The sequence below is a fragment of the Bradysia coprophila genome, chromosome II (assembly GCF_014529535.1).
Source record: "Bradysia coprophila strain Holo2 chromosome II, BU_Bcop_v1, whole genome shotgun sequence".
Taxonomy (NCBI): domain Eukaryota; kingdom Metazoa; phylum Arthropoda; class Insecta; order Diptera; family Sciaridae; genus Bradysia; species Bradysia coprophila.
The window spans coordinates 6,642,262-6,655,562 of record NC_050735.1 but is presented as its reverse complement, the minus strand read 5'-3'; the positions used below and the strand labels follow the sequence as shown (position 1 = coordinate 6,655,562).

The window sequence follows — 13,301 nt, the reverse complement described above, 5'->3', positions numbered from 1 at the left end:
CTTTTTCAAAAAAAGATTCTAGTTCAGAGAAATTATCAAAAAATTAATATTTTCCCGCCTAAAAGTAGGCTACAAATTTAAAAAGGGTGCATTGCTCTTAACATAATATGTCATAGTCTACAATGCCATGCAGGGCATTTTTTAGAAGTTATATTACTAAAAATTCCAGAAAATCTGAAATGTTAAATTTAGGCATTCAACATTTAGGACTTTTAAGGAATTTTGTAAGAAGTTTTAAGAATTTTATAAGAATTCAAAAAAATAGCCCCGTATGCTCATAGTAGCACTATTAGAAACTTAAAGTGTCGTGAGGCACTGGTCTAAAAATCATGCTGGAAAATAAAAATAAAAAATCATAAATTCAAATCGGTACATTTATTTAAAAACTAAAAATAAAAGTTTAACATCGAATAATATAGATAAAATTCATATATAGGAAATTGTTTTTTTTTTCATTGTTTTTCTTTTTACACTTATCTTTTCTTAATTACAAAAATCATTTGAAAAAAAAAATATTTCTTTAAAACTAAAATGATTAAACCTAATGTGACTGGTACGTTCTTTCAAAAAAATGATAAAATAAAAATCTTTTGATTATTTCCTACACGTTTAAAAATGGCAAAATTCAGGTTGATGATGATATTTGTTGTGAGTACGAATTTACAGTTTGTGATTCTTTAAAAAAAAAAAACGAAATTTAAAAATAAAAACAAATAATAAATACAAAACGAAAAATGATCATAAAGCTTCCCATTAATTTACTGCATAAAAGATACTCGGAAAAACTAATTACATTTAGAATACAAGAATTAATCTTAAAAACGAAACTGGATCCATCTACACATTAGACAATTTAACTTAATTTTCCAAAGATTTTTCACTTAAATTTTAGTGTTAGCAATTATCATAAATAAAAATTTAATTTATATTTAGTTAAACTTAGCAGGCTAACATCTATCTAAAATTAGTTTCGAGCTGGTATATATTGTGATCAGTTATTTTAATGCGTTTCAGAGATGAGCAGGCTCGAGGAAGGAAACGGAAACCCGATCTCGGCCGAATTGAATTGTTAGAGCCGATGATAAATTTTAGGTAAATAAGCGATCAACAGTGTTAGTGTTAAAGTCAGTCTTACTAGAAAGACTGAACTGAAAAATTGAAAACCCCACCCAACCAGAATTAATTTCTGGAAACCTGATAAGAGTAAATCGGTCGAGTCGGATTTTATTTACCAAAAATTGGGTAACCCCCTCATCTCTAATTGGGTTCCGAAGTGAGAAAGAACAACTAGAAGTTTAAGAAACAGTGAAACTACGCCGATCCTTACTTGGTTTCAACATACGCGATTTCATTGTCTGATCACTTACGGGTCCATTGTGTCGGAAGTAAGATATCAAGTCGCATATCCAACCGACGATCAACTGATCTTATATTACACTCGCCTCACTGACTAAATTATTTATTTGACTTAAGAATTAAAAATTATTGAAAATTTTCATTGAAATTTTGTTGACTCGTCAATTTCATACTATAAAGTTTACGATTAATTCATAAATTATCACAAAACTTTGGGCTAAAAAAAATTGGTTGTACTAATTCTAGAACTCCGCCGTTCATTGCTTCAAAACGGTTAACGATTTTTTTTTTAATAATTGCACTTTTTCGTTCTTCTGGGTATTATACAACAGATTGGGTCGGAGTACACTCCTCGTCATAATTTGTGTCCAGTTTTAAAACGACTGACTGACACATACGATGATACATTCAGCCGTGATCAGCCGTTTGTATGTTAAATAATAGAAAGCCTCCTAATCGTTCACGAGACATTTCTTCGTTATTACTTCGTTGAAATATTCGTCAATATATTGAGACAATTGGTGATGGAATTTTTGAGTCTGAGTTATTTAGTTTAGATATTGATACGACCTAGATTTTAGCATTCCATCGGAAAAGGTGATGTAATTTGGGGAAATGAAACGTCCAAAAATGTATACATTCGCAGGATAACTACTCCCAGTCTGGAGCAGTGTCAAAACTTTCGTCTCAGTTCGTCTAAGTCTTAACGATAAATTGAAGTCGCAATGGTCAATCGTTTCAGACATTGAATCAATGTCTAATATTTGGGAGCAAATTCACGAAATACTGTGAACGGTTCGGTCTAATTTCTTAGGAAATTTTGTGAATTTTAAGGAATCAATTACCGAATATTAGACATTCTGAATCGTTTCTTTTCTCTGGAAAGGCTGAAATTGTTTCAAATTTGAAATGAATTTCGAATGATTGCAGTGAATCCAATCAATAGAAAAGAATCTTCATTTTCGATAGAAAAATAGCTGAAATCTAATAGGTCAGCGTTGCACATGTCGTAAGGCCACGGCTTGAAACCTATGCCAGATTATTACATTATCCGACACAAAACACTGTGTTTTATTTCTGAACCCTAAAGCCCTAACGAGAGTAATCCTTGTGTATTTCTTAGCTGTCAGGCATCGTAGAAAGTCAATATTGGTGTCGAAATGAAGGTATTGGTCCCAAAAGATGGTCCCTTTAGAAGTTCATAAAGCTCTCAAATGAGCGAGGTGTCAACATGAACGGATGATCCGGTGGTGACTACGATCTTAGCTTAAAGTGAGAACTGTCAACTTAACGGAGGAAAATTGATTTGTGTAGTTTTGCTTTGTTTTCGTTAACAACTATCACGCAAACTTTTTAGTAAACCTTGTCATTGCTAGGTCAGCTTAACGGATGTCAAACTGGTAATGCTACAATGGTTCTACTTTAAGGATGAACATACTCGTGATATTTTTGATATTTTTGACTCGTTTACTCTTACTGTGACTTACACAACAACATTTGCGAGATTTCCATTGCTTTACAGGTTTGCTCCAAGGCCATATAAATTGCCAAACTATTGTCAAATTTCTCCCATAGAGACATAACCCGATCTCTATGGACTACATCGTGTTCGTTCGGCCAGTGAAAATTCGTGTTTACAGTTATTGGGAACAAACCCATTGCGACGTAAGATTTTCAAATTTTTGCCAAAGCTTACCACCGCACTGAGTTTACGCTACACAAGCACGACAGAGTAAAGTTAACCAGGCAGGAGCGCTGATTTGACTAGGGACCTGAACAATCTAGTAGCCCTATATTTTTTTCGAATATAATTTTTCAATTTATGTTAGTGTTCATTTGAGTTCATTTTCATCCAGTGTATTAGGTCCTTTATTTGACGTTTCGAAAATGAACCGCTCCTGCCTGGTTTATTTTACTCTGCCGTGTACACAAGAAATGTTTTTACACAGCGATAGTTAATACTGGCACAGTACGTTTACAAAATTGAGAAATTTGCTTTTCTTTGATGCGAAATTGACAGTTCATCTGATTTTACACGGGTCTGTATTCGCTAATTTTCTCCCTAAATTTTCATCCCTCAAGTATCCATGCCTCTATGACTGCTTGAAAATCACGTTTTTTCAACTTTAGCGTGTCTCTGCCGGCTTCACTTGCACTTATGGTACCGAATTTTGGTACAATTGTTATTAGAATATCAGGCACTATCGATTGAAACCACAATCAGTTTCCCACCACTCTCTCTGTAGACAATGCACCAATGTCACCGACGGTACGGATAAAAATCAAAAATTTTTGTGGAACCTTGACTAATAATAACCAAAAATATCAAAAGTGCATCGAAATGCTCAGTTAAAATTCATTCAACCGCACCGTGTATAGTATTACCTCCACACTATATTCACCTTGGGTCTCTCCACTTTTTAGCACATTTTCTATAGCTAAATATGACGCCCTTGTAGTTTCCAGCATAAAACTTCACGGAACGCCCGTATTCAGCTACGAAAATAAAGGTGTCCCTTTAGTAGATTTCAGTATAAACTAGTACTGTGTGACATGCTCTATGAGCGAGAAAATTAGCAAATACAACCGTGGCTTTATGAATGAACTTAAGAGTCACCACAGCAGAAAAATTTAGCATTTTGTGTTATTGTGACGAATATTTTCGATGTGTGTAGAATCAGTAACGTGATCTACAGGTGCTGACAAATGAGACACAATCATTTTAACGAATTCAAAAATCATCAATATTGATGTGACGTTCTCCACCGCTCGTTTTTTTTTCTTCGTCAAAAAGACAGATTTTCTAATGTACACTCTCATCAATCAACTACATAATAGTATGCAATGTATATTTTAACATAAAAAAGGTCATTGAAGTAAATAAATTAAATTTGGCATTTTCTTTCACTAAAAAAAAACTGAAATAAAAACTCAAAAAATTAAAACAACTAAAAATCTTAGAGACTAGAAACAACAATAAATTACACGATAATATTGATACAGACGAATATATTAGGGGTAAACCATTATGGTTCGTAAAGTTTGTAAGTATAGCACATTCGTGAACTTTTGACGTTTCTACCAAAGAATACATAGAATACAAAGGTCTACGTAATCGTCATACTCACGAGCTTTCCGAACCATAGTGGTTTACCCCTATTGTAAGTATAATTGTAAGTTCGCTGCTGGTAAACAACCACAACAACAACAACAACAACGATAATGCTGTTCTCTGTTGAACGAAATTTTCTTCATTATTCTTTTAGGAAAAGAAAAACTTTTCCTCGTAGGTATCGAGAACAAAAAACTTTTTTCTCCATTCGATCCATCGAATCATTTTTCTCTATTTGGCATTTTCTTAGTAAATATTTTCCCTTGCACTTTCACCAAATCGATCGAATTTTCCATTCCAATCGAACCAGAACCCCCTCCCATTTTTTTTTTTAATTCTCACGAATTCGTCGATTCACTATCACATTCGATCTTAATCGGATCATTATCACCCAACCGAATAATAATATTACCGTCCGAATCGACAATCGCCTGCGTGTGATCCGCGTCGGCATGCTCGACTTTCGGTATCAAACAGGCCATCGTGTTGTTGTTGCGATTGTTTTTGTTGTCCGACGACGATCGGATTATTGTATCAGTATTATGTGTACTCATTATCGTTCGTGCTACTTTTACTGATGCGGTACTATTGAAATTGTTGTTGTGCATTTGGGATTTATTATTTTGTACCTGCATGGGTGTGATGCATAGTGTTCCGTCGCTGTTCGTGTGCAAATGTTGGATATTCGCCACCATTGTTTGGTACACAGATGACGATACCGGTAAGGTGATCATGCCACTGACTGAAACTGGATAGCCTGTAGCGGGTTCAAGGAAAGGGGATGTTCAATATTTAAAATAATGTCCCTGTCGGTACTAGGCACTAGAAAAAAAAAGTTAATCTTACCGTGGCCATCTTCACCGGTTATTATCAGTTGTCCATCTTGAGCTAATGTTGCTTCGGTTAAATCAACCGTCATGTTTTCACCATGACCATTTTCGAGTCCTTGAATGGTTTGCACAGTATTTCCTTGTTCGTTTTGTGTTGTATGCAGCTGTTGTGGAACAGAAATCAAACGTGAGTTTCATTCTATCGACAAAATACTAATAATTGGAAATAAGCGATCGGTTACCGTTGCGACTCCTTGTACTTGTGCAGTAGTGCCATCGGGAAGTGTAATAATTTGATTATTCGGATCAACTTGAATAATTGATACAGTTCCATCGGCATTTTGAATGGAGTGGATCATGGCTTGTGTATACTGAAAATTGAGTTGGGAAACCTTTTACTTTTTTATCGCTAGCTCAAATACCAGAAATTATAATCAAATGAACGAATCAAATTAAAAACACAAAATAAACGACGTTGTTCAATCGAAAAGTGACTTGAATTGAGTCATTTTATGACTATGGTAATTTCGATGAAACAATCGTCATGGCTGGTATCGAACAAGAAAAAAATAGATAGCAAAAAAAAAACCAAAGATAATAATACCGAAAGAATAACAGAAATAATAATTGAAAGCTGTGCGCAAAATTAAACAAAATCCTCCACAATTAGAGGACTATAATTCAAAGAAAGTGTAAACCAAACACAAATGGTCTGTCAATAGTTGTTGATACGATGATGATCACCTAGTTTCCTTTACATCATATCCGACTCCCTCAAAGGAATGTGATTGGTTCAATGTCAGAAGCGTACAGGGTACTCGATAGTACATAGAATGCTACGTTTTCTTGACTTTGTGAACCGTTCCTCGTTTTCTTATTTTACATTGCTTTCCCCTTGAATACTATTATTTGCAGAAATTCGGCTATTTGATTTTTAAAAAAATTACGATTAACGCGGAAACGACTTCAACGTTTTGTTCTACAGTGACTAACTTTCTGAAACAGACAATATTTTTGTGAAAATATTTTCCTTGATTTTCCCGAATTTTCTGAGATTTTTCCAAATACTTTTTGGGAACATTGAGAAAATCTAATAAAAGGAAAATTCAAGAAAATTTGTGAAAATGTTTTCCAGAAATAGTTTCAGAGAACCTCAATGCCATACAATGTCCTGGTTTTAGAATCGAAAACCAGCGCATTATATGCCGTTGAGGCTCCCAGTGTTTCAAATGTCAAGTGACAGTGGCTTGTTCATTGGTTCTCCTACTCATACTCGCATGTGACAAGTACACCCGTATTCAAATAATGCGCTTTTACTTGCTGCAAGTAAAATACCTCACGTATTTGTTTGGAGATTGTATTTTTCCACGAGGTATTATAGCCCTCGACTTCGGCTCTGGCTACAAACCTCCCTCTCGGCAAAATAAAAATCTGCAAACAAGGACGTATAATGTACTATTACGTCTTATAAACCGGAAAATGTCAAAATTAACGTAAAACTGACATTTCTTAGGTTGTTTGATTTTAGAATGTTAGTTACTGTAGACGCATAGGGATCTTTTGTAGCATGTCCCGCGAGATTTTTTTCTTTAAATTACAGAATGCCAAATTTTAGTGTCGATTGAAACGTGATTCAAGCCTTATAAGTACGGCTGTAATAATTCAGTAACGTGGGACCCGTTACTTCGGGATCTGTTAGATCAAGAAAATTTTGACGATCGATTTTGTAACGTTTCTAGATCACCCGAGTAAAATCTGTCGAAATGAGGATTTTCAGTGGGATTTTTCGTATAAAATTTCCCTCTATGAGTCGGTCATAAGTGTAACTCCAACAGATTAGATTCTTTTATGAGAACTTTTTTTTACTCGGGCAATGATTCAAGTTTCGTGACCTGTTGAAAATACAGATCCATTCGACAACATTTCTAAATTGGTCACTAAGTGCAGTCGACGTCGTAACACGTCAACCCTATTCAAAATCAGTTTCTTTCACTCGTAAAGAAGGGATTTTAAAAATATTTTTATAGAAATGGTCGACGAGCAATACTAGTGAAAGAATGGTGTCAAAATTCAGTGATACGGCTGCAGGACGATACTAAAAAATAGTTGTTTGAGAGCCGATATTCAGAATCTGTGAGTTATTGTGTTAATACCAAAAAAAGAAGCAAAAAAAGAAACAAACAAAAAAGAATTGTGCCAAGCCATAAAACTCAAAATGATCACACACACAAACGAAAGAGATATTAATGGGGTGGGGGCTGACTGTTTTGGGAATTGTAAATCTGAAAATACCGAAAAATCCTGAAAAAAATAAAGATTTTTTCAGAATTAAAATTCCCAAAAAAAGTGCCAGTGTTGGGGGTGTAAAAAAATGAAAAAGAAAAAAAAAATGAAAAATTCGAAATCGAAAAACATTTTGGTTAAAAATAGTGAAATTGAGTTAGTACGAACATCCACATCGTTTAGTTGCATCGTGTCAAGGCAAACCTGTGCGTTTGCAATAGTCTGTGTATTTGGCGATTGAATTTCGATTTTGGAGCCGGCATATTTGGACGTTGAAGTTGATGTTACAACTCCTGAATTGTGAATTTTTAGTACTCCCACCTATACACGATAAATCGAACACAATGTTTGGAAGAAAGTGAAAATTTAGTTTCTTAGATTTCAATAGGCAGTGTGGAGTCTGTGGAAGATGCTATATTAAGGGTGTCGGCTAAATGAATTTTAGTTTCGATGATCCAATGACCATGATCGGGTTAAGTGGTTGTGCTAAATGGTCTTAGAAGAACAACAATCGGAAACATTGAACTTACATTCTGACAGGTTACTGATGAGTTTGATGTCGCTAATTGGTTAGCCTTTTCGTCTTCCTCAGAGAACGCCGGTAGGAGATCTTCTCGTCCATGATATTTGTAACAATTTATGACAATTTTCCGCAGTGCATGCGTCCAGCTTATCTAAATTGGTACCAGAAATTCAAATTTAATTGGTCCTCCAGCAGTGCACTCATCAATAATTTACCTTCTGTTTATCATCTTCTGTACGTGCGTCCATTCGAACATTCGCCCACGGCAATTCAGTCGGCCACCAGGCTGGCCGTGTGGATTCTCTGCCCCAGCCAGGCTTTCCTCGGCCAGTGGAATATTTCAGCATGAGCGGTATGAAAGCGCGCAATTGAGCTTGAGTCATCTTTTCCACCGGTGTCGGTATACCGTCAATGATCAACGGCGGTAATTCGAACAGTGATGGATCTTCTTGTATAGGTGGCGGTGCTTGCAGAGCCAGTGCCGATTCCAGCTCTTCCATAACGATGCTTTTCAAATTTTTGACAACATCTTCAAGTGGTTTGGCACCGAATACTTTATAGCTTGTGTTTGGTTTTCCCGGCGTCGCTACCAGTACGACTGCCTGTTGACCGACGCGCGTTGCAAACTCGAATATAGTTTGCTGTAGACAGGGAAAAAAATGTTTTCATAAAAACGCGACATCGTAACCCTACCGAATGAATGGACACAAACCCTCAATTTTCTCAGTAGTCTATTCTGTTGTCGTTTCCGTATTGATGGATTCGTTTCAAAAGAATGCGGTCGCTTTCGTTTCTTTGCTGATGATATGGCTGCTGCTGCCGCAACACCTACAACACCTGCTGCAGCTAATTGAGCGGTAACGTCATCGTCCCTGCCTTCATCGTCCTTCATGTCATCATCGTTGTAAGTACTTTCTGGACTGGTGGCACCGTCGTCATCGTCGTCCTCGTACATGCCAGTCATCACGCCATCGTCCATCATTTCTATCGTTTCCGTTTCAGTTGACTGATTCATGGTCTGATTGTTGTCGACTAATTGAATTTCAGTGATCTGAAATGTGAATGATAACATTAGAGATATCCCAGTGGCCTGATATGATTCTAATCTGTTTACGGACGTAACAACACTAGAAACAAGGAAAAATTAAACTGAATATTTGATGCAAATAAATCTTGTGTTGTTAAGTTCAAGACTGTAGCTAACAAACAGCCACTAGGACGTCAGTTTCTTCAAGGGAAAAATTTTCTGAAAAGAGACGTTGTTCACAGAATAATGACTTTAACTCTGCTAAACTTAAAAGAATGCGCAGGCAAATAAGATGAGCGAGTCACGCACCGCATTCGTCTTTGTTATCTCAGTAATTAGACAGAAATTTCTTCCTACATTCAAAACTGTCAAAACTCAAAGAAAACTAGAAGTAAATAGTCACAGTATGGTTAGTCACGCATTAAGTTACATGTAATGATCTATGATCCCCAAGACTAATGGTACAAAGGCACGGAAGTTCATTGTCGAGAATGTTTTTAAGATTTTATTGTCTCACCACGCTCGTCGAAAAGTGAAATCTGATTTGTTGTGGTATGTAATGGATTCCACAAAACTTTGGCCTAACGAAGAATTGACATTAATTCGGAGATGCAACATCCGTCAAAGACGGAATTTCTCCGATAAGTACTGATGCAAGGAAATAGTATGTTACATACCAAGGATGGTGAAAACGTCCAGGGATGGAGCGACGCGAAGCGTAGCGGAGACCAAGGAGTAGTAGTGATGCAAGGAAAATGTTATTTACGTGAGGCTCAAATACTATATCTCTTACGTAGAATGTATATTCAAGTCGTATAATTTTACGTCATTTCAGAATTTTAGTAATTTTTAAGAATTTTAGGAATATTTAAAAATTATTTGAAATTACGAAAATTCTTAAAGAAATTCGGAATAATAGGCCCTGGATGTACATTGTCGAAAACACAAATAATTTCCCATTCGACTGTAGATTAGTACAATTGATGCTCGATTCATTTAATACTTAATAAGAAATAGTAGATGAACCACAAACAGCGGCTGTACATACATATACAATTTGATGTGTTTACAAGTTACAATTACTTTACACTTGCGTGAAATTCAAATTACTTCTATGAAAGTCATAAATTTAAAACGACAAGATCTTCAGCGATTTAATTAAGTGATTAACGGAAGCAAAACTGTACAAATTCGGAACTGTACAAATACTTATAACGAATGCTCCTAGCGACGTACTTCATCTCCGAATATTTCGATACTTCAATAGTGTTTTATGCAAAAACCGTTTCGTCCATTTCATTTTTCATACAATAAGGGAGGGACAAATCAATTTTTTTTTACGAGTTTTTGTCAAATATCATCAGAAATACGAAAAATAAGAAACTCGTACATCGGGCATTTCCAAAATATTACCAAATTGAAAAGATTTTACAAAAAGAAAATCTATGAAAATAGCATCTCCCACTCAATTTCACACCCAAATCACATCCACCTTAAACTTAGTCGAATATGGTTTAACGAATACCAATACAAAAATTTAGTGTTGGCTGTGAAAAATGTAATAATTTCGGTGATTTCGATGTGATTTAATTCAGATTTTGTTCGTAAATGTGCTTCTTGTGTGGTTTTAACAGTTTTAACAACAATGTTGTCGATTGGTGTGATGTGAGTTTCAAAACAGAAGACCTCGCAGAAGACCCAGTAGAATTAAAATGTCAGCGGTAATCTTAAAAATTAGGTTTTAACGGAAATGCTTTAGTTTAAATATATGTACGTTTCCCTTGAAATAAATGAGTGCGAAAGCAATCACTTTTGAGGAACTTTACGATAACACCTTTAGTAAGGGGTGGGTCACATCCCTTATTCAATAATAAAATGAAATTTGACTTAACACTTTTTGATAAAACCCTCTTTACTCAAAAGAACAGGTCCCAACCATTTCTAGAAATTTCGTCTTGATTCAATCTTAGAGTAATTATACCTCTTGCGCTCTTGCGTTCTTACGCGGATTTGATTGTATTTGGACTTAGAATATGGCTCTTCTGTCGTGGTTTTTGTTGTTCTGTTTAGCTCGGTTGAAGTTTTGAATATGGTGAAAAACTGACGCTGAGACTCTGAGTGAACGGTGGATCAATGGACGAAATTTCTTTTCTTACACAGATAATCCGTAGACTCTCTGAACCCCTGTGTGTCTTTCTAAAGACGACAGGTAGAAAAGTCCATTCTCATTGCGAGATGTATCAGATCAGAGGTATGATTCCTCTAAGGATTCAATAGCATAACGAAGCTTAACGATAAGTTGTATCCGTAGCAGAAAGTGGAGATTACACTGTATTTATACACTCAAACGTAAAGTAATTAGCAAGAGACCAATATCAGATGTTAGACCTCGTAATTTTGTAAACAATTTGTGTGCGGTTGCTAGCCGGCTTGGCCGAGACCATCATTGGGCCTATGTTTTTGTAGATCATTAAGAAGTTATTCGGTACTCTTTCAGGAAGCTTAACTTATTGGTTTAACGTAAAATATTCTTTTGATTCACCATCCAAGAAAACTGTTTTCAGTTACAAAAAAGTGTCGAAAACATATTTAAACATAAAACCATAATTATCACTACTCTAACTAAAACAACACACAACTTTTATCACGTTATAAACCGAGATACACATTATATGGAAAAGTGCATTCAATAATTTCAAAACATCGACAAACACAAAATAAAGCGATATGGCTGGTGAACACGTTCACACACAGAGTGCATTGGCGTCGATGTTTATTTATATATCAAAATCAATATGACGGGAATAAAAATCAATATAAGAAATGCATAACTTTTAGGAACAGGAAAAGAAACGAAAAAAAAGAAAAAAACATCAATTCCCGTTCATCAACTGGCTGATAAAATGGAAACGATATTGAAATGATTTACTAGGAAAGAATCAGAAACGACTTTGGTCCATGCAGCAGATAAATGAATGATAAATGATAAATGATAAAATTGAGTGAAAAATTAAAGGGTTTTCTCCATGTATCATGGATGGGTCTAGGATTTTTAACACAAAAAAATGCGTGTAACAAAAAAACATAGAATACATTTATATATAGAAACATTCATATTCGTACAGTGTACTCATAATTGGGGCTCTGTTGGGATTGCATATTGATCACTTTCTTTTTATATACAGTTGGGGTGCATTTGCATTCTTCTTATCAATCAGTGGATCGTATGCTCACGGATCTTTTTTTTGTTCTAGTTCGTCTTCGCTTAATGTACAATTATACAAAATTGTGCATTTGACACAAACTAATGCAATCGGTTGTCTGGCTATAATCACTTTATGAATGGAATAACATGAGGTATTTTTTATGAAGCGCAGCACGGAAATTCGCGTTTGCCCTTTGAAAAGCGGCTAGGCAGACACATTATTATTATATTTATATTTTGAAAACAAACAATTTTTTTGGAGAAACGCAAGCCCAGTGTCGAATGTATACACGATTTTGCGCGTACAAAAATTGGATACCTTGTGCACTTTTCACGCTTGTCTTCGGACAAAAACAAAAGCACTTTATTTATTGAAGTTAGCACTCGTTTTTTATCACCATTATTTGAAATTTTTACAATTTTCTCTCGACTGAAGAATGGCGATGATGAATGTCAGAATTTGTGAAAAAAATTTTGTTCGAAAAATCAATAATATGAGAGTGCTATGAGCACATTTACACTTTATGAGAGCAAAACTTTTCTGTCGTTCGATCCGCCGTTGAACGCGCAATTTATTTTTCAAAATTGAAGTTACGCGACGAGAAAATCATATTGGAGTGACATTGTCACTGTGACAAGCAAAAATTACGATTTCACTTTAGATGTAGAATTACCGAGTGGCGCATACTTCAATATTGCAAATTATTTAGTAACAAAGGACCATGAGAATAATAAACAAATTATAGAGGAGTTAACCGTCTTTGATTATCAACGTCCCTGAGGCATTATTATTGATGACTTCCAAATAGGAACATCGAATCCTAGGTCTGTGTATACGCAATGAAGTTGGTTCAACTCACACAAAATGTGATCAAATTGTTGGTCGATCGCTTAAATGACTTGAGCTTCACAGATTTTCCTTTATGATTGATTGAACGTTCGATTAATTCATTAAACTAAATCTG

The 13,301-nt window shown here is 35.3% G+C and overlaps 1 protein-coding gene across 6 annotated transcripts in view; it reads right to left on the bottom strand.

Moving 5' to 3' along the window:
* LOC119069626 (DNA-binding protein Ewg) overlaps positions 1-12,833 on the bottom strand; it is a 37,901-nt gene extending 25,068 nt beyond the window's left edge. Inside the window, exons 1-8 of one of the 6 annotated variants that reach the window (XM_037173757.1) lie at positions 12,255-12,823; positions 8,817-9,155; positions 8,320-8,745; positions 8,112-8,255; positions 7,750-7,902; positions 5,541-5,669; positions 5,315-5,462; positions 5,098-5,225 (exon numbers count right to left, since the gene is read on the bottom strand). In XM_037173757.1, coding sequence (XP_037029652.1) covers positions 5,098-5,225; positions 5,315-5,462; positions 5,541-5,669; positions 7,750-7,902; positions 8,112-8,255; positions 8,320-8,745; positions 8,817-9,155; positions 12,255-12,290 — 1,503 coding nt within the window. In that variant the 5' untranslated portion in view covers positions 12,291-12,823. Of the gene's footprint in view, positions 1-4,629; positions 5,226-5,314; positions 5,463-5,540; positions 5,670-7,749; positions 7,903-8,111; positions 8,256-8,319; positions 8,746-8,816; positions 9,156-12,254 lie in introns of those variants that run through there. The other 5 variants (XM_037173739.1, XM_037173728.1, XM_037173747.1 and 2 more) reach the window with 5 other exon arrangements.
* Between the last annotated feature and the right edge of the window lie 468 nt (positions 12,834-13,301).